Consider the following 23,566-nt stretch of genomic DNA (forward strand, 5'->3'; position numbering starts at 1 on the left):
ACATCTTGGAATAAAAGGGTATCTTGGCTTAGATACACATCTTGCACCAACCTGGATTGTGTGATGCCACAAGGCATCCTTTGATACCTCCAGAAGACTGCAGTTATCAGTATAAATAATGTATTTCCCAGAGCACCCATTATTTCTAGCTATTTTACAAAGAGAAAAGAGGGCATGATCCCTGCTCCAAGGATTTTGCAATCTACAGACAGACAAATGGTAGAGGAAAGTGTACAGCCTATAGAAGAGTTGTAAAAGTAGTGAGTAAATGGCCACATCTTGATAATATAAGACTAATCCTATCCAATTTTCCCCTCAGATCTGCCAGTGTAAGTCAGATAGTTTTCAATACAAAAATAATATATGATCAATTTCTGCCCATTCAGTTAGAATTGCTTTCTATCCATAATGCACATTGCAATACAAGTCATGTAGCACAGAGGAAGGTTATGAGTTTTGCTACAGCTACTTCCAGTATCTTTGGCACACATGCAGATGTAATAAACTGTATATTAAATGGATTTTTGGAACAGGGAGCTGGAATAGTAGCTTGCTCCATCCACTCCATGCATCAAGCGGGTATTTTAGTGCTGCCAGGAATGGTGCACCTCCCATCTGGGAGAATATGCTGGTTAAAAGAAAGTGGGAAAAAAAACTGTTGGGTTCGTGTCTTGTTTTTAATGTTAACACATTTCTCGTTTATTTGGGGTTAGTTATTTGTATTTTGTTTTTAGTAGAGGCACTTGAGGGAGGGTGGGCTGCTTTTCTTAATTTTACTGTTGTTTTATAGGCCATTTAAGTGGCTCTTTTATTAGTCTATTCTATGTAGGTGCTCCCACTGCTCTCATTAGTGTACCTTCCAAAAGTGTGTGGTTTGGATCAGTCTTTCATCTGTGTCCCCACAGGAGAGAATTTTTTCATCCCTTTCCCCTTGAGAAAATGTCCCTGTTTTAGCTTAGGGAGTAGTCTCTGTAAATGTTTTCCTCAAACTAGGAATAGTTTATAGGAGCAGAGGAGGAGGAAGGTTTGAAATACTTTCCTCATGGATTGTATTTTCTAAATGGACAACCTACCCTAAATTCTCAATTACTGAGGGGCAATCTTCACTCATTGCTATATTTGCTTTCCACAACCAACTCTCTGTATGACTTTTCATGAGTGTTGTACCTGAATACTTTGGATGCTAATATCTAAACTGTGTTCTTAAATTTATTCACCTAAATTTGGGTTATTGCTAATTATGCACTATATGTATCTTATGGACTATCCACAAATACAAAGTTTGTTTTTAAAATTTAAGCACTATACCCAGATGTACAGACACTCCTTTTTTCTTAACCTGTGTACTATATAATTTTTTAATATTAGCTTTAATGAAAAAATTTAAACAGTTTAAGTGTGGCACCCTTTATTTCTCCTACACCACCACCAATAGGTCTGCAAACTAATTTTACGGTTGTTAAAATTATCGAGCACAGCATTTGATTTCCCTCCATGGGAAGAGGATCTGCTAGTGCAAGCAGACTTTCATCTAAAATTCCAATGGTGTAGTTGTCCCCAAAAGAATATTCCTCTAGTGACCACTCCTTCAGATCTCTCCTTAAGACTCACTTCTGCCATGATACCACCTGACCATGGTCAGGCAAATCAATAATGTGCAAACATGCTTATTTTACTCTTACCTTGTTCTTGGTTTGTCAATGTCATCCACCTTTGGAGTTCTGCTATAAACCTAGATTGTGAGCTCACTGGGGCAGGGACTGCCTTTGTATTACAGATTTGTGCAGCACTTATCACAACGGGTCTAGAACCCTGGCTGAGGCCTCCAAGTGCTCCTGTAATCACAGATAATATCTCTTGTAACTGAGACAGTCTAAAGCCCTTTTAGTGACCACTCTTAATACGTCTGAGATGTCTCACAAGAAATAACTTTATTGGCTAAAAAAGTTGTGAAATATTACTTAATGCTGCTTCTAAATATTTAGGGTGAAAACCTAGTCCCACTGAAGTCAATGGGAGTTCTGGCAGAATCTTTGCTTGGAGCTTGTGCTGTGTCTATGTGGGGACCAGGACGGGTTCACCTGCTTTCTTCCATGACCCAGTGATGTCTGTGATGTAATTTCTGCTGCTAAATTTCTTGCTTATAGGATGTGGCACCAAATGCTACAATGGCATGTCCCTGAAATCAGAATTTATTATCAATCCATGGTATGCAGGTAGCAAAGCTGTTTCTACATTGTGAAAAACAGAGCACGAAAAGAAACCAGGAAACCACAAAAACAGAATAGAGCACAGATATATTTGTTCATTATACACAAGATTTAATCCTATATGGTAACTTTTTATTCAATTTAAAAACTCCATTCAGCTGGAATGGATAATGTTGTGGATCCCAAAGAGCCAAGCAACAAACATAAGAGTCCGTGAGCACGGCTACTGAAGTCGCAAGGGCTGGACTCTTCTGAAATCTGGTGTTGTGTTTGTAATCAGCAGTGATATGAAAGGAGCACAGGACAAGTACATGCCAGCTAAATGTAAAAGACAGGTTCAAAACTCTGTCTGGGTGTCACAAGCTTTGCTGCCCAGGACTGGGTTTCCAGGAGTGTGAGATTGGCTGTCTGACTAGCTAACCACCTTTTTTTAAAAAAATTTCCAGTCTACTATGCTCATGATAAGCTGGATGACTTCATCAATGTCGTTAACATCCATCTGCAGCCTTTCTTTATGCAGATCCGGAAAGGAATGTCTGAAGATGATGGGAAAACATATTACGCATTGGTAAGTGTGTGATATGTTGCCACCTTGTGGATTTAATGTCTAACTACTAGTAATGCTAACCAATGTCACATTTCAAAGATGCAGCAGCGAGGAGAATCATTAACCTTCATGCATAACATATCAATGAAAAGTGCACATTCCTCCTAATACTTTTAGACTGGTAAGCTCATTCATGCAGGGACTGTATTTTAGCCAGTGACAACAAATACAGCTACTATTTCTCTCTGTGCTCCAAATCCTTGAGTTTGAGGTACCAATAGAAGTGCTGAAACAAAGGGTTATAAAATAGCAATGTTATTCAGAGCAAATACACAGAATCTTGTGAGGATGTGTCTGCCAGCACGCTTCTCACACTAAGTGATGTTTTGTTTTGGCTGGGCTCCTCCAGTCTTATGCTGACAGCTGCTGTAGAATCTACACGTAGAACAGGGAAGCGTGAGGATGAACGGTTAACATGATAGACGCGAAGGAACAGAACATGGCGGCAAGGACTGTAGTCATGTTTGATTTATTTATCATAAATATTAAGAGGTGGTGCTGCGATAAGTGTGGTTGTTTTTTTTTTTAAAAAAAGAACCTTTTTTCCCCGCTATATGTAACGTCGGCTGGAAAGCTCTTAAACCTCCCCAACATGGATTTTTTGCACCTGCTAATAAAAAATTCATCCAGTAGAAAAGATCTGCTAGGAAATGATTTACAAATAATTTCCGGATTGTAAATGTCAGCGAGAGAGAGAGCATTGTCTGGCGATTGCACAGGTCTGGGAATCGTGCTCTGTGCAACCTTGACCAACGCCTTTAGCTCCTGGTTCCTGTTTTCCCATGTATAAAATAGGGTTACTAATACATCATGGTAAAAGGTGCAAGAGCAATACGAAGTATTGTTGTTTTTCATAATCAAGTAGTGCTGCCTGTTAACCATAGTAAATTACTATTTGCTATTAGGTATTTTCATGATTTTTTTGAACGTTGTTCTATTGTATCCCTTTCATCTCAACTTACCTCAGAATCTAAACATTTATCTGAAGTACTGGCTTAGTATAAGTGAAAAATTCAGTCTCTTCTTAGTCTCCATTTGTGCACAGTGTGGAGTGTTTGCTCAGGAGAGGTCCAGGGCTGGAATACGGGGGTCCTGCAAGGGCAGGATTGAGGTGTTTTTGTTAATAAAAGGCTTTATCTCAAGAAAGAATGCTCCCCTTCATGCTGTTGCAACAAGCGACCTTTATGTTAATTTAAAATAATACATGCTTTGTTCTGGCTGGAAGTACAAAGGTAGTTTGAGTTCAATAATTGTTATTTTATAGGTGAATCTGGCAGAAACTGAAATAACTAAGATGGCATCTGACTATACAGAAAATGAGTTAGAATTGTTCAGAAAAACTGTAAGTACTGTAAGTCAGCTCATTACTCAGCAAATCAGACTGTTGGGGGAATGGTCTCCTCTTTAAAATAAACGGAATAGTCTGTGAAATCTGCTTGAAGAGTAAGATACCATATTGCTTTAGTTTATAATTGTTAGTTGTAACACAAATCAATTGAAAAAAATAGAAGTGTGGCATAAATCTATTCCCTCTTGGGGATAAATTAGTGTTAAATCGAAATCAATGAGAAAGCGCTTCTCAGAGCAAGACTTGGCAGACCTGCTTTTAGTTTATTAATCATCTTTCTGCAGCAGCACTGTCCCAGAATTCCCAGCAATGACTGGGTAATTCTGTCTGGGAATAGAAGGTTTCAGGACCCCTTTAATCTACAGTAGCTTTTGACAATAATAACCTAGTACTAGGATTTGAAGATTGCTACGAAGTGGATTGTATATTGTTGGTTTAGTCAATGACTCGTATGCATTGATAGCCATGGACAATGCCGCCTAACAAGACAGGCAGACCGCTCTTGAAGAGTTTTCAAAGGTCCAGACTCCCCCATTGGGTCCATATGCAATATCCTGCTTCATGTGAACCAATGGTGTCATCACTAGCATTTCCCGTGATAAGAATTCAGTATCTTGCTTTTTGTTGGTTTCTTGTTATAATATTGTTTGGTTCTGTTCATAAAGAGTATAGTGAATTTCTGTGACTGCTCAGAGACTGTATATGTTTTGGGCCTACCGGTGCGAGAAATACATCTGCCCTTTATGGACAGCAAGGGTGATGTGTTGCTTACCTGGAAGAAAATCCTCACTTGCCTCAATGTGAAGTTTGTCCAAAAAGTCTCATCTACACTTACAGCTTTCAGAAATATTCCCGTTGCTGGTCTGAGACTGGTGCAGCTTCACTGATGACATCAACAGTGTAGACCAGTGTATAGGTTACCACCACTCTCATCTCGAGCTGCACTGATCAGAGACGCACTGTGCTGAAAGTGCATGTGTCCTGCCTTCACTAGTGCTCCAAGATTTGTTGCCATCACAGATTTTGCACTGAAGCTCAACCAAAGATGATAGAATTTTTGAAAACTGGCAGCACCAATTCAGCCTAAGAATGTCAAGTACATTTACTTGTGCACATGAATCCAGTTGGAACAGATGCCTTGCTGATGGATAAAGATCTTTCATCAAGGAAGCATGGATCTCAGGCCAAGTCAAGACACAGATTCCTCTCTGGTGTGGAGGATGCATCATATATTCAGCATCATTGCAGTGTATTAAAGGGGCTTCAACATTGCTTCCTGCAAGCTCCCATCTTGCAGTTTCAGTTGTGGAATTATCTCCCCTGTGGCAGGTTAACACTGCCAACAGCCTCTTAATTGGTTTAATTTCCTGAAATATTTGCATTATATGTTGCATTTTATAGTATATTTAAACTAGGTGCTGAAAAAAACCTCCACATTGCCATTAACCCAGAACTCGGGCTAGCCAATTGTATGTTTTTTCTCATCAGATATTTTTCTTTCTGCAGATGGATGCGATCATCGTATCAGAAAATGGCTTTGCATCTTCCACAAATATTTTAAACCTGGCTGACCAACTTAAAATAAAGAAAATGAAGAAAAAGGAAGCAGAGCAAGTGCTGCAAAATTTGGTGCAGGATAAGTGGCTCTCTGAAGTAATTGCTTTATCTTGTAGAGAGAGTGGGCATTTTAGTAGCTTTGACTGTTCTTTCATATTGCTTTGACAGCCAAAAGTGCAGCTCTGCTCTAAAGAGTGACTGTAAAAATGGTATTGGGTGAGCCAATTTCTATTGTCTCAATGATGCCGTATAAAATATGCTAAGTTTACAAGTCTTTGCATCTGGCCGTGCTGTAAGCTTACCCTAGGAGTTGACTCAGACAGAGCTCTTTTCTTCTCAGGTATCATCACTTAGTAGCAAAGGTTCTGCAAGCCAAATGGTATGCTCATGCCAGGCAGTAAGGTTGCACGAGTGTAACTGAGAACCCTGCTGACACACTCCTGCAGTTTCCACGCATGGGACACTCTGAACGCTTGCCGCTCCCCTTTAAATACTGAGTTAGGGAGGCGGTGGTGGCACTGCTGGGCTTAGCCCCCCCAGAGAAGAGCTGGAGGGACGCGCCCCCCCCGCCCCCCGCAGGTTGGCAAGCAGAGGTGACCATGTCCATCTGCGGTGCAGCTGCTGTGCTCACCCTCTGCTCTTGAAGGTGTTTCATCCTGAATCTCTACACCGTTCTCTGCGACGGGTTCCCTTGAGCTGGGGGAGACTTTGAGAAATGTAAAGGACAGGTAGGTGCCCAATTCCTACTGAAAGTCAGGAGGAAACTCCCCTTTGTGCCTTTGAAAATCTCTCCCTTCATTACATGTGTTAAGAAAGGGTGCCAGATTTTCTTCCATGATATTTCTCAATAATCTAGGTATTTTAGAGCTGTCCAGCTCTAAAGAGAAGCCCAGTTGCAAAGGTTGTTACATGTTGTTACATGGAACCCTACATTTTGTTTAGAATAATCTCTCTAACCTCTGTGGTCTTTGATGGAGGATGGGTGAATGCTTGCAGGGACCTGTGGCTTCCATGGTATGCATATTTATTAAAGACAAGGGAGTTTTTTTCCTGCTGTTTTATGCTAATTAGGTGCAGTGCTTTGAGTGGAATTTGAATATTGTCTTTGTATTAGTGATGGGTCTCTGCTGGATGCTGAAAAGAAATGAACGTCAAGCTTTGCTTTTGCTAAAAGTTCGAGCGAGCTCAGAAAAAGGTCATGAGTGAATTGTAAGAAACAATATTATAATCTCACAGTTGGTGTTGTTCCCTTAGCGAGATGGGGAGTACACCTTGCACACTCGCTGCATAATGGAGATGGAGCAATACATCCTCAGCAACTACCAAGACTTGGTGAGGAAATGTAACATCTGTCACAGCCTCGCCATTCAGGTAACATATTGGGCTGGGCTTCCTCAGTAAGTGTCTGCTGTTGAGAAACATTCCTGCATGATGGTAGCTAAAGCATGTGATATTTTTCTTTCTGAGCATTTGTTCCATGTTCAAACTGCTGTTGTAACCTGGCAGTGGAGTCCACAGTACACAAAATACCTATTCTGTTGCTGCCACTATAACTATATGAACTTGGAGAAAGTGAACTTAGTCAGTGAGAAACCTGCATTCATCATGTTGGCTCCTGTCCCAGTCAGCTGAACTGGGGGTGAATCTTTTCCATTTTTACATGTGCATGATGGTTGTTAGCTATTATAAACCACTGGACTCAACACATGGTGATTTCCCTGTCTGGTACGTGCATGCATCTTCACTCTTGCTTGCGTCAAGAACTCTAGAATAAGCCCACAAACTGCACTGAGGAGCTGGGCAGTGGCATCCCCACAAGCTCCCAATCTTGTTCCCCTGATAAGTGGCTGGGACCTGAGCTCCTTTTCTCAGCTGCCAATCCCCCATTACTCATTCCCTGCCTCCTGCAGCTACTTCTTCTCTCCAAGTCTTTCCCAACAGGCATGCTGTTCTGACACTCCTTTTCCCACCCACCTGTCCCAACACCCTTTGGCTCCCAAGCCTTCTTGCTACGAGTCTTTCCATGACCCGAACAAATGCCTGTTTCCCAGCTCCCAAGTAGTATTTCCCTGTAACCCATGCCAGCCTCTGTTTACAAGGATCCTCCAGCTGGAAATGAAGTAAAATTCTCTGGAGTTAGTGCTCTTAGTTTGGGTGAGTAAGGCAGACTATGGCTCTTTCCAAAGATGACATGCTTTGTAGCACTGAGAGGGAGACTAGAAATGCTTTCTATTGACAGTAACATTTCTCATTTCAGAGTCAAGTATGTGAAACCTGTGGAATTGGAATGCACTTGCCTTGTGCTGGAAAATATTTCAAAGCTCAGATGGAACCACACTGTCCCCACTGTAATGAGTTTTGGCCACATGAGATTCCAGGTAGCAAGCAACCCATTTTACAACTCTTGTCTAATAATACCTGGGCATGGACAGAGATATTTAATGGTGATACTTAAGTTACTGTAGTCATGATAAGATGACAGTGGATTGAACTTTCTTACTTACTGGAAACGTCAAGTATTTCAGCTGGTGGATCTTGCTTTGGTAATTTTGTGCACCTATAACCATCAGGGTTGTGCCTTTACTCCTGGAGTCCTAGACCCTCTACTACCAGCAGTATGTTGAGTGAAAAAAAATCTGGAAATATTCAGTTTGTTGAAGCAGAAGCTTCTCGGAATACCTCAATGTAACTAATGAAATGGAACATTTCTAACGGAAGTCACAAGCAAATAGGAGTTTACACATTTTTAGCCATTTAGAGAGAATTTGGAGCTCATGAAAGTGTATTGTCAGGGAAACAACACAAACCGGTATTTTGTTCACTAACATTGCATTTTTTCTTCACAGAGATAAATCGGCCAGATTCCCAGTTGCCTTCAAGTGCCCCGAGGGAGAGGAGAGGAACCTCATCCTCAGGAACAAGGCGGCGTTAGAAAGACCAGCTTCAGTTAAAGCAGCCATTTTCTTTCACTGTTCTACAGATGAGCCCAATTGCAGTTTACTTCAGCGTTAGTGTAAAATGTGTCATTCTGAAAGTAGGAATGCCCAGGGAACAAAGTCAGTTTTCTTTTTATGGTTTGTTTATACTCTGCTAAAACCTTGCTAGAAGTTTGAAAATAAAACTGTTCTGACCTTGGCCTCCCCTTGCTCAGTTCCTGCACTGTTAAGGTCAGCATGGCTGTAGTGGAGGCTGTCATGGTATGTGTACATAGCTACCATTATTGCCAAAGGGGGGTGGGGCATTATGCCTATGTAGGAATGGGAGATTTGACTGCTGCTGCCTCAGTTGTGTAAGCTGATCCACATAGACCTTTACACCGTGCCCAGTCCTGGTAAATTAAAGGGGGCCCAGGTGCAGGAGTCCATCTGCACAGGTCTGAACGTGCAGCTGGGACAAGAAAGCTCAGTGCAGGGGAGTTTGTGCAAATCCTCCAAAAACAGAACTTTTTAAAAGACACAAGACCTATTTAGACTTCCATTTTAAAACTGTTATAAAATCTGTAAAATCAATGAGGTTTGTCAACCATTCTGTCATCCTGGTTGAATTCAGTGAAGGTGCCACTAACAGGGTTCAGTATTAACACCCTCATCCCCACCTAGTTCCAGCCCTCCTCTGAAAGGATGTTTTTAAACATAGTCTGAGTATTCACGCACACATTCATTCTTTATTGCTCCAAATCTGACAAAGAGGTGGCACCAGAAGCACATCTCAGGGTTCCCCAAGGTTTAAGAGCATCTATTAAGCCTCCTTTTAATACCACGATTTCATAGTAATTGTTGGTTAGAATAAATGATGCTAAGTTAGCACTTCTGCACCTTCATTTCTTGGATCTCAAAGTCCCTGCAGTCCCATAGCTTTGCAGGCACAGAAGCAGGTGTGTAGTCTTTTCAGCCCAGAATGCCAGAGAGTAGAAGTTGAGCATCTCTTTCACAGTTCCTTCTGTAATAATTGTTTTTTACATAATACCCCAGAAAATGGTTTAGGGTGGGAGAGGGGAGCCTAATGGGAATGAGCACCAGATGAAGGAATAGTCTCCAAACACCACATGCTGATTCCTTCACTGGCTCACTACACCAGAGCTCATATTGAAGCTTCATTCTAAGCAAACACACACTTGGGGTTTGCATAACAGTTAGAGAACTCTGCATTTGCAATGATTAGTAATATCAGAGCTTTAATCAAGAAAATGAAATCTTCATTTCATATTTCCCCTGTGAGTAAATGGGCTTTTTGTTAGATCAGCAGATGAGAAGTCACTGCAGTGCCCATGTTTTGTATATTAATGTATTTCTCCAGCAGCTATTTTTAACAATCATTTTAGAATTGTCTAGGTTTCCTTACAATGGCTTGGAAGGGAGAGAAGTACCAGACACTGCCAGCTGCAACAGCAAGGATGGTAATGAATTAATTGCTGGTGAGAATGAAAGGAATGCAGTCCATCTCCCTGCAAAGGGCACAACACAAGTACAACAGCTGAGCTCTATCACTGAATTATATAATCCAGTGTATTGCACTTCCACCCCTCATTAGCAATAGACTTTACTGCTGGCTTGGCTCCTTTTTATTATCGGAGATTTTGTATAAATGTTATCCACCATAATGGGAGTCATGGCTATGCAACTATTATTAAATTCAGATGGATGGTAAACTTACAATGGGTCACATGGTCCCTTCAGCTCCACTTTGACAATCACACCATTTGGGGCCCAGTGTCTTGATGATGCCCATATATAGTCTTGTTTTGGGTATGTATACTTGAGCTGATAATTTGACAGATGTTCTTTATTAGGAATTTGTATTGGAAACATTCACAAAACAGTGAATGCTGCTGCAGCTACCTCATTTCTGATTCTTTGTTTAGATTTCTTGCTATGTCAGGAAGCAGAAAGAACTGGAATTCTTAACCCAGCTCTGCACTTTAAGCAAAAGATAATGAACATTCTCATGTTAAGAAAAACTTTCCTCTGTTGAAGGTCTGAAAATTCTTTCCCTAATCAAGAGTACAGCATGCTGCATTTTTTATATTACCTTAAATTGCAAAACAGAGATTTATCCACACCAAATCATGGTTTATGACCACCAGAAACTGACAGAGAAGCTGACATCGAGAGATCGTACATAATGCCAGTATTTAACTGGAATAAACAGAACCTGTCCTGGTGTCAGAATACAAGCTTGAAATGCAGCCCGTTCAAACTTGGGGAACTTAACTAAATCGGGATCCTCCACGTCCACCTATAAATCAAACACACAATTTGTTTTCAGATCCAAAGATGGTTTGGTTACTTCAAATTAAATGATCAATTTTTAGATTTTAGGCAGTTATTTACCTGGCTGGTGTTGTGAAGAATTTGGGTTTCATGTGGATATAGATTTTCTGATTCCTGTGGAGAGTACAGACGGATGTATTTTCTTCCAATTACCTGCAGGTGGAAGGATATAAATTTTCCATCTGTCATTAATCTGCACATTGCCTGCTGAAATAGGGTTTGACTTCAGTTAATTAGTGATCAGTCTAATGCTCTATCCCTCTGTATCATGATAAGCACTTAACTGTAGACTACAACAGATTGCCAGATCCTGGGCAAAACAGGTAAAGTCATGATTTTTGCTACTGAGGAACAGGTACTCTATAATGAAGAATGAAATCAGATCAGATTGGGTTGTAACCTATGTACCTGGCTTCATAGAACAGGAAAGATGCTTTTAAGGAAGGGAAGGCAGCTCTTCCTCTTGAAATTCATTTTTAATTACATGGCACCCAGTCTCCAAAGTGCTGTTGGGACTAAACATAACTAGAAGGAAACAATGTTGAAAGGATGGTGAATAAAAAAAGTATTGAGTTAGCTGTGCCTGCTGAGCTGAGCCATGCTACACGCAAGAGGGTAAAGGTGATATTTCCAGGTAGCTGCCAGCTGATACTGAGCTTGCTCATACTCTACAAGGTCTAATTTTTCCATCACCATTAAATTTGTTCTCTACATGGTGATGTGTAATTGGGAGAGAAGAATTAGAAAGGCAGCTGGACTGATTGACCTGCACTTCTCTGAGTTGCAGGCAGGTGATGCTAAAAATTAATTGGCAGACTAATTAAAGTTGCTAGGCTATGAAACTTCACAAGCGCTTGTGCTCTCTGTTAGCAATAGAATAATGCCTCCATTACTGGCGATCCCTCGATTTAAGGATGAACTCTACCACAGATTTATATATGGGTCCTGAGATCACGCAGGAGTCTGATCCAGGTACCACAGATCCGCCTGCAGTAGATACAGATATTTTCTGGTGGATCAGCTGCCTGCTGGAAAAAAGGTTCTTTCTTTTTAATTCCTTCTCTCCCTCTCCTCAGCTTTGAGGGCAAGGCACTTCTCCTTGATGTGGAGCCATTGAGGTTGGTTGGTGGTTTGTTCCTCCCAGCTTGTAATGTCCACATAAGTTTTCTTTGTAGCGGTTTCCTTCATCATCACAGGATCTCTGACCATGGGTGAGCTGAGAGTAGAGGGCTTGTTTTGGGAGGGGAGAGTCTAGCATCCACACACAATGTCCAGCCCAGCGAAGTTGATGCATGAGGATCATGGCTCCAATGCTGGTAACGTTGGCTTCAGTGAGGATGCTGGCATTAGTGCAGCGATCTTCCCCTTGATGCGAAGGATCTTCCTGAGGCACTGCTGGTGGTACCTCTCCAGACTCTTGAGGTGCTGTCGATAGGACACCCAGGTTTCGCATCCATAAAGGAGCATAGGAATAACAATTGTCTTATGGACCTGGATCTTGGTGTCCTTCCGTAGGTAATGGTCCATGAAAACATGTTGGAGCACTTTCCCAAAGGAAGCAGTTGTGACCCGGATCCTGTGCTGGATCTCACGATTGATTTTTGCATTTTGAGAGAGTTCGCTACCAAGGTAGCAGAAGTGCTCGACTGTCTCCAAAGTCCGTCCCTCAATGGTGATTTGTGGTGGGTCATGTAAAAAGCTGCCCATCCATTCTGTATTGAATGTCAACTCCATTAGGGAGACTGTCTTTAATGAGGACCAAAATGACTGCTAAATAGATAGAGAACACGGTTAGGGCAATAACACATCCTTGCATACCAGACAAAAGGGTCTGGCTCCAAGCCATTATAGAGAATGGTGGTAGTCATTTGATCTGGAAGAAGTCTTAAGACCATAAAAATGTTTGGGATGGCAGCCAGATCTGGCCAGCACCTTACAAAGGCGCTGTCACTGACAGAGTTGAAGGCCTTTGTCAAACTGATGAAGGCCATGTACAGGTCCTGATTTTGCTTCTGAGACTTTTCCTGGATTTGGCAGGCAACGAAGATCATGTTGGTTGTCTTGTGGGATGGTCTGAAACCACACTGAGATTCTGGCAATATTTCCTCAGCAAAGGGAAGTAATTGGTTTAAGAGGATATGGGCGAGAATTTCCCCTGCTGTAGATAGCAAGGCAATGCCTCGATAATTTTTACCCTCCAACTTATCTCCTTTCTTAAAGATTGTAACAATGTTGGCATTTCTCAAGTCTTCCAGAACCTTCTCAGTATACCAGATTTGAATAAAAAGTTTGTGGACCTTCTTTACCAGTACTTCATCTCCAAACTTGTAGACTTCAGCTGGTATGTCATCTGGTCCTGTTGCCTTGTTTCTCTTGGTTTGTATGTGGACTCATGTTACTTCTTCGAGGACGGGGGGGGCAGGATCGGCAAGAGATTCTCTTTCATGTCGTTGAGGTATGGATTCATAGTGGCATCAAACAGTTGATTCATGATTCAGGAGTGATTCAAAATGCTCCTTCCATCTGGCTTTGATGGCTTAGCTGTTTTTAAAATACATTGACCCATCTTGGACTCAGAGTGGTGTAGGAGTATGGGAGCATGGACTGTAAATGGCCCTTACTGCCTGAAAAGTCTCCTCATGTCATGTTTACGAGTGCAAAGCTCAATCTACTTGGCCTTTCTCACCACCACTTGTTTTTGATGTGATGGATTTTTCCTTTGGGCTTCATCCTGGAGTTGCTTGTATGACTCTTTCTTCTCTTGATGTGATATGTCGTTTTGCCATATGCAATGAGCTTTTATTTTCTGGTTGAGCAGGCCCTGAATTTCAGCATCATTCTCATCAAACCAATCTTGGTGATGGCAGGTGACATAGTCAATGGACTCAGCACATGTCGAGAGAATGGTAGCCTTTAATCACTTCCAGAAATTTTCATTATCATCAACTGTAGGTATGGTGTCAAACCTTTCTTGGAGTTTCTCCTGAGTCACTATATCTTGAAGAGACTTGACATTGAATTTCTTTCATATTGATTTTGCCTGCTTATGATGCCTTGAGGCGATCTGGAAATTCGTGATGGATCTAACAAGGTGATGGTCTGTCCAACAGTTATTGGTTCCATGCATGGCCCTTGTGATGCGGACACCCTTCCGATCTTGAGTTCCAATGGCATCCTCCTCTTGAGCAGATGCATAGAGCATGGCCTGGTCATCACGAATACCAGCTTTAGACAAAGTGAGAAACCCTGGCTCCAGGCATTGGCACCTTCTTGACTATGTTATTGCCTCCATATATCACCATGGACAGACTGGTCAGAGTTGTTGATACTATGATTCAGGACTTCCCAAAGGATCAGAAGTGATTAAATGAGTGAGGGTCAGGTCTTCCTCAGTTACTGTATCTGTCACACTGAAACAATAGGAAGAGTCTGGCATTCTGACTGATCAAGAGCTGACAACACATTGGTGAGGCCTCATCTGGAGTACTGTGTCCAGTTTTGGGCCCCACACTACAAGAAGGATGTGGATGAATTGGAGAGAGTCCAGCGAAGGGCAACAAAAATGATTAGGGGTCTAGAACACATGACTTATGAGGAGAGGCTGAGGGAGCTGGGATTGTTTAGCCTGCAGAAGAGAAGAATGAGGGGGGACTTGATAGCTGCTTTCAACTACCTGAAAGGGGGTTCCAAAGAGGATGGCTGTAGACTGTTCTCAATGGTAGCAGATGACAGAACGAGGAGTAATGGTCTCAAGTTGCAGTGGGGGAGGTTTAGATTGGATATTAGGAAAAACTTTTTCACTAAGAGGGTGGTGAAACACTGGAATGTGTTACCTAGGGAGGTGGTAGAATCTCCTTCCTTAGAGGTTTTTAAGGTCAGGCTTGACAAAGCCCTGGCTGGGATGATTTAACTGGGAATTGGTCCTGCTTCGAGCAGGGGGTTGGACTAGATGACCTTAAGGGGTCCCTTCCAACCCTGATATTCTATGATTCTAACACTCCTTTGGCCTGGAAAGCACCACCAATCTGCAGCGCCATTCCAAACCACTCATAGCCAGGCCTTAGGTAACCCCAGGAAAAGAGAAGCAGCTGAACTAAAATGGGCTGTGAGATTCCCTGCTGCCCACAATACTCCACTCCCCATTCACTGACTGAGAATCTCCTCTTCTCAAGGCACAAGTGTCACAAGGCATCCAGATTTTCCCTAATAACACTACCCTATGCAAGGCCTTTCCTCCAGAAAGATCCCAGCATGCTTTAGAAACTGTATACGTTAGGGAATTCTTCCTAGCAAAATGCAGTCACAGTTACCTCTGGGTGGAGCATGGCAGCTGTGTAACTGCACGGCAATTCTAAACAGCCATTCTTAGAAAAGTAAGCGATAAAGAATACAATCTCTAATTGAAATGTAGTGTACTTAGGTAAATAGGGCTAACACCCCTTCTTATTAACAAGCACAAATAGCCAGGGCCTCAGTTATACGGCTCAGCTGAAAGCAATGTGAAAGAATGGAATAGCTGTATTTGTCTTCGTGCATTGACTGAGGTGTCTGTTAAGAGTCTGAAGGAGAGAAAAGAGCAATGCAGGGCTCCAGCCTGTAAACAAACTCACAGTTGAACATCTTAAATTGTAAACTCTAGGCAGGCAATCTTCATTTGTTTGTGCCGTGCTAGTACAAAGTAGCCTCAATCCTGATCGGAGCCTCTGGGTGCTTCTGTAATGTAAACGTTAATAAACCTACCAGCAATAGTTTTTCATTTATCTGAGAATAGCACTAATTTTGCTAGGGTGAGAACACAGTTTAAACTCTGAATTTTCATGGAAGTACAAAAAGTTATTTCATAAGATAATCAGGGCCGATAGTGTTGTTTGCCCTTGTGCTATACATTCACCCAAAACTCTGCCGCACCCTAGAGAGGAGAAGGAAGGCTTTATGGATAATGCCCTATGCAGGGAATCTGGAGAAATGGGTTCTTCCAACTCTGCCATGGACTGCAGGTGTGACCGTGGGAAACTCACATCTCTTTTCTGTGCCTGGGTTCCTCACCTGTAAAATGGAGCTAAATAATACTTCCCTACCTCACTGGGCATTGACAGCATAAATCTGTTAACGTCTGTCAGATGCTGAGATGTGTACATCAGGTGACATAATAAACTACTGAGGTGATGAGCACATCAGAGACATGATAAACTATTCACACATGCCACTCTTATCAATCGAACCTTCAGCTACCCTCATCTCTAGTACTTATGTATGTTCTAGCTGTATTGTTAAAGTTACACTTGGGTTATACAGTCATTAAAAAAACAGAGTACAGACCTGGACTAATAAATTTTGCTGTGGATCTTGATGAAGAGGTGAGATGGTTCCCTCTGGGCCAAACCAAGCATTAATGGTGATGTCATCTTCTTCCCCTTCCCCCAGGCTGCAGTAATCAGGGATGCAAATATCCTGCTTCAGTTCTGGGATCTACTCCCAGTAACCAACAACAATGCAGAAATTAAATTAATTTCACCAAATGAAATTAACAGGCAGCAGGTTTAAAACAAACAAAAGGAAGTATTTCTTCACAGTCAGCCTGTGGAACTCTTTGCCAGAGGATGCTGTGAAGGCCAAGACTATAACAGGGTTCAAAAAAGAACTAAGTTAGTCCATCAACAGCTATTAGCCAAGATGGGGCAGGGATGGTGTCCCTAGCCTCTGTTTAGGCCAGGAGCTGGTACTGGATGGCAGTGGATGGATCACTTGATGATTGCCAATTCTATTAATTCCCTCTGGGGCTCCTGGCATTGTGAAGACAGGATACTGGCTAGATGGACCTTAGGTCTGATCCAGGGTGGCCCTTCTTAGGTTCTTATGTAAAAGTACACAATGAAAGCATGCATGGGCTGACGCGCAGAGCAGTGTAAATATGGACGGCCTATCCAGAATAGAAGACCAGGCCTCTCAAGGTGCGGACAATGGCACTCAGATCAATACAATGGAGAGAAGTGAGACAGCCCATGTAAATCATATTTCCAAAATTATAAACCAGCTGGTTAAATAAACCACAAAGGTTGGGTTGTTCAACAGAGTCATCAGAAGAGTAGGGCCACGATCTGTAGGAAATGTCCCCAAACTACTGTACTGTAAAGCTAAAATCTATGGGAATTTTTTTAATTCTGCAGAGAAATTTTCTTCTTTAGCAGTTAAACTCAAAACACAGTAAGAAACCCTAATGAAAATATTGTTTTATTTGTGAATTGACTATGCTAATACCATGCTGATCAAGTTCTTTATTAAAATCTTTTGCATCTTAATAGAACTCTGAAATAAAATTAACATATTTAATCTACTCTTTTCAGTTATAATTAAATAGCAACAATAAAAAAAAATCCTTTTTCCTTTTTCCTTCTTCCCCTGTTCCCACCTCCTCCCTCTGGCATAATTGTTAGAAGTGTCTTTACTCATGGGCTGAGACCTGCTCACTAGTTATTTGAATAGCGATAGCATGCAAAGGCTGCACTCAGGATCAAGATACCATGCTGCTTGGCACTGTACAGACACAGACAGTGTTCCTGGCCAGAGAGCTTACAATGTAAGTGGAGACATGAGAAGATGAAGGAAGCCAAAATAGAGGAGGTAGAGGAAACGGTGGAATGAGAATTACAAGAATGAGTCAGAATAGTGGTAATGCATGTGTCTTGGCATAGGAGCAGATTGCTCTTGACCTATGAAATTAATCCCTTCTCCCCATCCTTCAGTCTGACCCTGACGTCACCCCAGCATACACCCCTCACCAGACAAATCTCCCTTCTAGCTAACTGGAAGGAAGGTTCAGAAGTAACTGCAGAAGTGGAGAGAAGAACAGTTTACTTTCTGAAGATGGGTAGAGAGTAGGGACAGGAGCCCCTAGAAGTGGGGCCACAGTCACTGGAGTTTCAGAAGCGGATTCAGCTGTCCTGCAGTGGTGACAATGATCACGGACATGGGATCAGCAACAGAAAGTGATCCCTGGCTTACTTTAAATCAATACACAATCTAGAGTCATTCCAACTCTCTTGTCTCGTCTCGCCAAGAGCAGGGAAAGATCATTGTAAAGGAGACTAGCACGGGGGGTCGCTAGGTGACACTACTGCAGACGGCTACCCGTGCTGTGTATCTGAACGCACAGGGAGGAGATGAAGAAATGAAGCCTGCTGCCTACTGTGCTGTGGCTGAACCGACTGCTTGCAGACTGTTCCCTGCCCAAACTTCCGACAGGGTTATTTCCTGGGGGCAGAACTGCTGCTCCAGTTACATCCGCACACACACAAGCGACATGACATGGTCACAAAGCATTACAAAGACTGGATTTTCTCACTACTGCAAAGGTACCAGCATGCTAATCAGGATGGATCCAGGGTAGAGTTACAGACCCTCCCTATCCCTTCAAGTTACGGTGTAGGTGGGAAATCCTAAAACATTATGGAGGAGAATACAGAGTCTCCTTCCAACTAACAGTGTCCAGGCTGCAACTGAGATTCTCAGTATGACCAATGTGCTGGCGGAAAGCTGACAGGTGCAGAGGACCACATGGTTTGGACAGAGACCTTCCTTAGTGGAGGATTTATTAAAGGGGATACTCTATATCTTAATAAAGAGGATGGGATAGAAGTTGATAAAAAGTACAGTTAGATCTGAAGAAAACCAGTCAAAGGACAAAGAGTCCCATTCAATTACATTACATGAAGGCAAACAACTAAATATCGAAACGTTTTATAAATACTCGTAAATAAATGCTACAAGTCTAAGTATCAAGACGTGTGAACTTGAGTGCCTGGTTTAAATGAGGATATTGATGTAACAGGCATCACAGAAACTTGGTGCAACGATGACAATCAATGGGACACAATATACAGAAATGACAGAATAGGTTGCACTGGTGTGGGTGGTGGCGCTATATGTGAAAGAAAGTAGAGTCAAAAAATCTTAAATGAATCAAACTGTGCCACATAATCTCTAGGGGTAGGAATTCCACGCTTGAATAGTAAGAGTATAGCAGTAGGAATATACTACTGACCACCTGACCAGGATGGTGATTGTGAAATCACCAGGGAGATTAGAGAGGCTATAAAAACAGAAACCCCAATAATAATGGGGGATTTAAACTATTCTTATATTGTCACCTTAGGAAGGGATGCAGAGATAAACTTTTTAGATGCCATTAATGACTACTTCTTGGAGCAGCCAGTCCTATAACTCAGCAGGGGAGAGGCAATTCTTGATTTAGCCTTAAGTGGAACACAGGGTCTGGTCCAAAAGCTGAATATACTTGAACCGCTTGGTAACAGTGACCATAATGTAATCAAATGTAATATCCTTGCAGGGAGGAAATACCAAAGAAACATACTAACTTCAAAAAGGGGATTTACACAAAAATGAAGACGCTAGTTAAATGGAAATTAAAAGGAACAGTCACAAGACTGAAATGCCTGCCAACTACACAGAAACTATTTAAAAACACCATAACTGAGGCTCAAACTAAATATATAACCCTGCCCCTCCCAAACCCCCCCCCACCATCAAGACGACCCAAAAAATGTCACCCTGGCTACACAGCAGAGTGATAGAGGCAGTTAGAGACAAAAAGGTGTTCTTTAAAAATTGTAAGTCAAATCCTACTGAGGAAAATAGAAAGGAGCATAAACTCTGGCAAATCAAGTGTAGAGGTATAATCAGGCATGCCAAAAAAGAATTTGAAGAGCAACTGGCAAAAAATGCAAGAACCAACAGCAAACACTTTTTGTAAGTTCATGAGAAGCAGGAAGCCTGCCAAACAATCAATGGGGCCACTGGACGATCAAGGTGCTAAAGGAGTACTCCAGGAAGATAAGGCCCTTGTGGAGAAGTAAAATGAATTCTTTGCAACAGTATTCACTGCAAAGGATGGGGTCCCTATTGAGTGTGGGTTGTAGTTGTCTGATGATACCCCACATGGTTTCCAGCGTGGGGTGGTAGGGAACAACTAGGGGTGTTCAGTCCGAGGGCGTTTTATTTCTGTATTGAAGCAGGTTCTCTCAGGGTATTTGTGTGGCCTGTTCCACTTTTTGTTTTTGTGTTGGACGGCTGTCATCATGGATGTCATTTCCTTATATGCCAACATCCCTCACAATGACAGCATTGCTGCCTGCCTCAAACATTTACAAGACAATGGACAACACTCAAAGATCCACCCCAAACACATAGCCAAACTCATCCATTTCAGCCTCACCCAGAACCATTTTACATTCAACAACAAACATTTTGTCCATACCGTTGGAACAGCCATGGGTACTAGGATGGCTCCGAAATATGCCAACCTCTTCATGGGCCACCTTGAAGAAGAATTTCTGGACAAATTGGGGCCGGTTTTGTTCAATATCTTCATAAATGATCTGAAGGATGGTGTGGATTGCACTCTCAGCAAATTTGTTGATGATTCTAAACTAGGAGTGGCAGATACGGTGGCAGGTAGGGATAGGATACAGAGGGACCTAGACAAATTGGAGGATTGGGCCAAAAGAAATCTGATGAGGTTCAACAAGGATAAGTGCAGGGTCTTGCACCTAGGATGGAAGAACCCAATGCACCGCTACAGACTAGGGACCGAATGGCTAGGCAGCAGTTCTGCAGAAAAGGACCTAGGGGTGACAGTGGACGAGAAGCTGGATATGAGTCAACAGTGTGCCCTTGTTGCCAAGAAGGCCAATGGCATTTTGGGATGTATAAGTAGGGGCATAGCGAGCAGATCGAGGGACGTGATCGTTCCCCTCTATTCGACATTGGTGAGGCCTCATCTGGAGTACTGTGTCCAGTTTTGGGCCCCACACTACAAGAAGGATGTGGAAAAATTGGTGAGAGTCCCTTCCAACCCTGATATTCTATGATTCTATGAAATGCACCACGAAACCAATGATATATCTGAGATACATCCATGATATTTTCATCCTCTGGACACATGACTTAAACTCCCTCATAGATTTCCACCACAACTTCAACAACCACCACCCATCCATCAGACTCTCTCTGGAACACTTCCACACTATCAACTTCCTGGACACTATGATTAGCTTTAATAATGGAATCCTATAGATAACCATATACAAGAACATAAGGATGGCTCTACTGGGTCAGACCAAAGGTCCATCTAGCCCAGTATCCTGTCTTCCCACAGTGGCCAGTGCCAGGTGCCCCAGAGGGAATGAACACAACAGGGAATCATCAAGTGATCCATCCCCTGTCACCCATTCCCAGCTTCTGGGAAACGGAGGCTAGGGACACCATTCCTGCCCATCCTAGCTAATAGACATTGATGGACCTAGAGATAAACCAAAAAAACCACTGGATCACCCCACATACCTTCACAGATCCAGTAAAAAGAAAAGGAGTACTTGTGGCACCTTAGAGACTAACGGATTTATTAGAGCATAAGCTTTCGTGAGCTACAGCTCACTTCATCGGATGCATCGGAACTGTAGCTCACGTAAGCTTATGCTCTAATAAATTTGTTAGTCTCTAACGTGGCACAAGTACTCCTTTTCTTTTTGTGAATACAGACTAACATGGCTGCTACTCTGAAACAGATCCAGTAATCACTCCAAACACACCAAGAAATCTGTTATCTACAGCCAGACACTCAGATACCACGGAATATGCTCTGAGGAGAATGTCTGGGATACACATCTTAACACACTCAAAACCACCTTCACCAAACAAGGACACTCAACCAGAGAAGTAGATCACATCATGGAATGGGCCACCCAAATACCCTGAGAGAACCTGCTTCAGTACAGAAATAAAAACCCCTCTGAACACACACCCCTATTTGTCACCTACCACCCCACACTGGAACTCATTCTGGATATCATCAAACAACTACAACCCATACTCGATGAGGACCCCATCCTCAAAGAAATCTTTCCTGAACCCCCTCTTCTGGCCTTGCACCCCCCAACCTCTCCAAATTCATCATCAGATGCAAGCTCCCCACAGAGAAGGACACACCAAATCAAAGCAGCACCAGACCCTGCCACAACAACAGATGCAAAACCTGCAGACATATCTCAATTGCTACAATGATCAAGACCCCTCCCAACACATCATTCAAGATCCATGGATCTGATACACGCCCCCACAAGCTCCAGGGCACTAAATGCTCCCAAAACAATAAACCAGACAATCACTGCGCTCTCGACTGAACTCACAGGAAAATGATAAAAGACAAAACCACCCTATCACCTGTGGGTGAACACTTTTCACAAAGGGATCATTCTGTATCTTATCTCTCAGTCTTCAGCCTCAAAGGAAACCTGCACAACACCTCCTAAAGATGAGCCTGGGAGCTTAAATTCATTACTCTGCGAGACACCAAAAATCATGGACTGACAGAGACACTGGATTTATGGCTTATTACAACAATCTGTAACCCGCTAGCCCCCTCTTTTTGTCCTATGACTGCAGAGGTGTTAACAAGCCACTCTACCCTAAGTAGTCCCTTATAACAGGGGTTCTCAACCTTTCTCTTTCTAAGGCCTCCCCAACGTGCTATAAAGATTACATGGCCCGTCTGTGTTTTTCTGCATGTAAAAGCAAGGGCCAGTGTTAAGGGGTAGCAAGCAGGGCATTTGCCTGGGGTCCCACGCTACAGGGGGCCCTGTGAAGCTAAGTTGCTCAGGCTTCAGCTTCAACCCCCGATGGTGGGGCTTTGGCTTTCTGCCCTGGGTCCCCAGCAAGTGTATCATAGAATAGCAGGGTTGGAAGGGACCTCAGGAGGTCATCTAGTCCAACCCCCTGCTCAAAGCAAGACCGATCCCCAATTAAATCATCCCAGCAAGGGCTTTGTCAAACCTGACCTTAAAAACTTCTAAGGAAGGAGATTCCACCACCTCCCTAGGTAACGCATTCCAGTGTTTCACCACCCTCCTAATGAAAAAGTTTTTCCTAATATCCAACCTAAATCTCCCCCACTGCAACTTGAGACCATTACTCTTTGTTCTGTCATCTGCTACCACTGAGAACAGTCTAGAGCCATCCTCTTTGGAACCCCCTTTCAGGTAGCTGAAAGCAGCTATCAAATCCCCCCTCATTCTTCTCTTCCGCTGACTAAACATCCCCAGTTCCCTCAGCCTCTCCTCATAAGTCATGTGTTCCAGTCCCCTAATCATTTTTGTTGCCCTCCGTGGACTCTTTCCAATTTTTCCACATCCTCCTGTAGTGTGGGGCCCAAAACTGGACACAGTACTCCAGATGAGGCCTCACCAGTGTCGAATAGAGGGGAACGATCATGTCCCTCGATCTGCTGGCAGTGCCCCTACTTATACATCCCAAAATGTCATTGGCCTTCTTGGCAACAAGGGCACACTGCTGACTCATATCCAGCTTCTCGTCCACTGTAACCCATAGGTCCTTTTCTGCAGAACTGCTGCCGAGCCATTCAGTCACTAGTCTGTAGCGGTGCATTGGATTCTTCTGTCCTAAGTGCAGGACTCCGCACTTGTCCTTGTTGAACCTCGTCAGATTTCTTTTGGCCCAATCCTCCAATTTGTCTAGGTCCCTCTGTATGCTATCCCTACCT

General features: G+C 42.7%; 2 protein-coding genes and 1 pseudogene across 7 annotated transcripts in view; 2 read left to right on the plus strand and 1 right to left on the minus strand.

Annotated features, from left to right (window-relative positions):
• The window catches only part of NSMCE1 (NSE1 component of SMC5/6 complex), a 44,495-nt gene extending 35,638 nt beyond the window's left edge, over positions 1 to 8,857 (plus strand). For 2 of the 5 annotated variants that reach the window (XM_073361591.2, XM_073361592.1), the window contains exons 3-8: positions 2,657 to 2,778; positions 4,082 to 4,168; positions 5,672 to 5,818; positions 6,977 to 7,093; positions 7,980 to 8,100; positions 8,569 to 8,857. In XM_073361591.2, the coding sequence (XP_073217692.1) occupies positions 2,657 to 2,778; positions 4,082 to 4,168; positions 5,672 to 5,818; positions 6,977 to 7,093; positions 7,980 to 8,100; positions 8,569 to 8,654 (680 nt within the window). In that variant the 3' untranslated portion in view covers positions 8,655 to 8,857. The remainder of the gene's footprint in view (positions 1 to 2,656; positions 2,779 to 4,081; positions 4,169 to 5,671; positions 5,819 to 6,976; positions 7,094 to 7,979; positions 8,101 to 8,568) is intronic. The other 3 variants (XM_073361594.1, XM_073361593.2, XM_073361595.2) reach the window with 3 other exon arrangements.
• Positions 477 to 613, plus strand: LOC140895222 (U2 spliceosomal RNA; annotated as a pseudogene).
• Positions 8,858 to 9,366: 509 nt separating the features above from the next.
• KDM8 (lysine demethylase 8) overlaps positions 9,367 to 23,566 on the minus strand; it is a 32,271-nt gene continuing 18,071 nt past the window's right edge. Inside the window, exons 6-8 of one of the 2 annotated variants that reach the window (XM_073361589.2) lie at positions 16,312 to 16,461; positions 11,053 to 11,145; positions 9,367 to 10,957 (exon numbers count right to left, since the gene is read on the minus strand). In XM_073361589.2, coding sequence (XP_073217690.1) covers positions 10,793 to 10,957; positions 11,053 to 11,145; positions 16,312 to 16,461 — 408 coding nt within the window. In that variant the 3' untranslated portion in view covers positions 9,367 to 10,792. The remainder of the gene's footprint in view (positions 10,958 to 11,052; positions 11,146 to 16,311; positions 16,462 to 23,566) is intronic. The other variant, XM_073361590.2, reaches the window with a different exon arrangement.

Source organism: Lepidochelys kempii, chromosome 10 (assembly GCF_965140285.1).
Source record: "Lepidochelys kempii isolate rLepKem1 chromosome 10, rLepKem1.hap1, whole genome shotgun sequence".
NCBI lineage: Eukaryota > Metazoa > Chordata > Testudines > Cheloniidae > Lepidochelys > Lepidochelys kempii.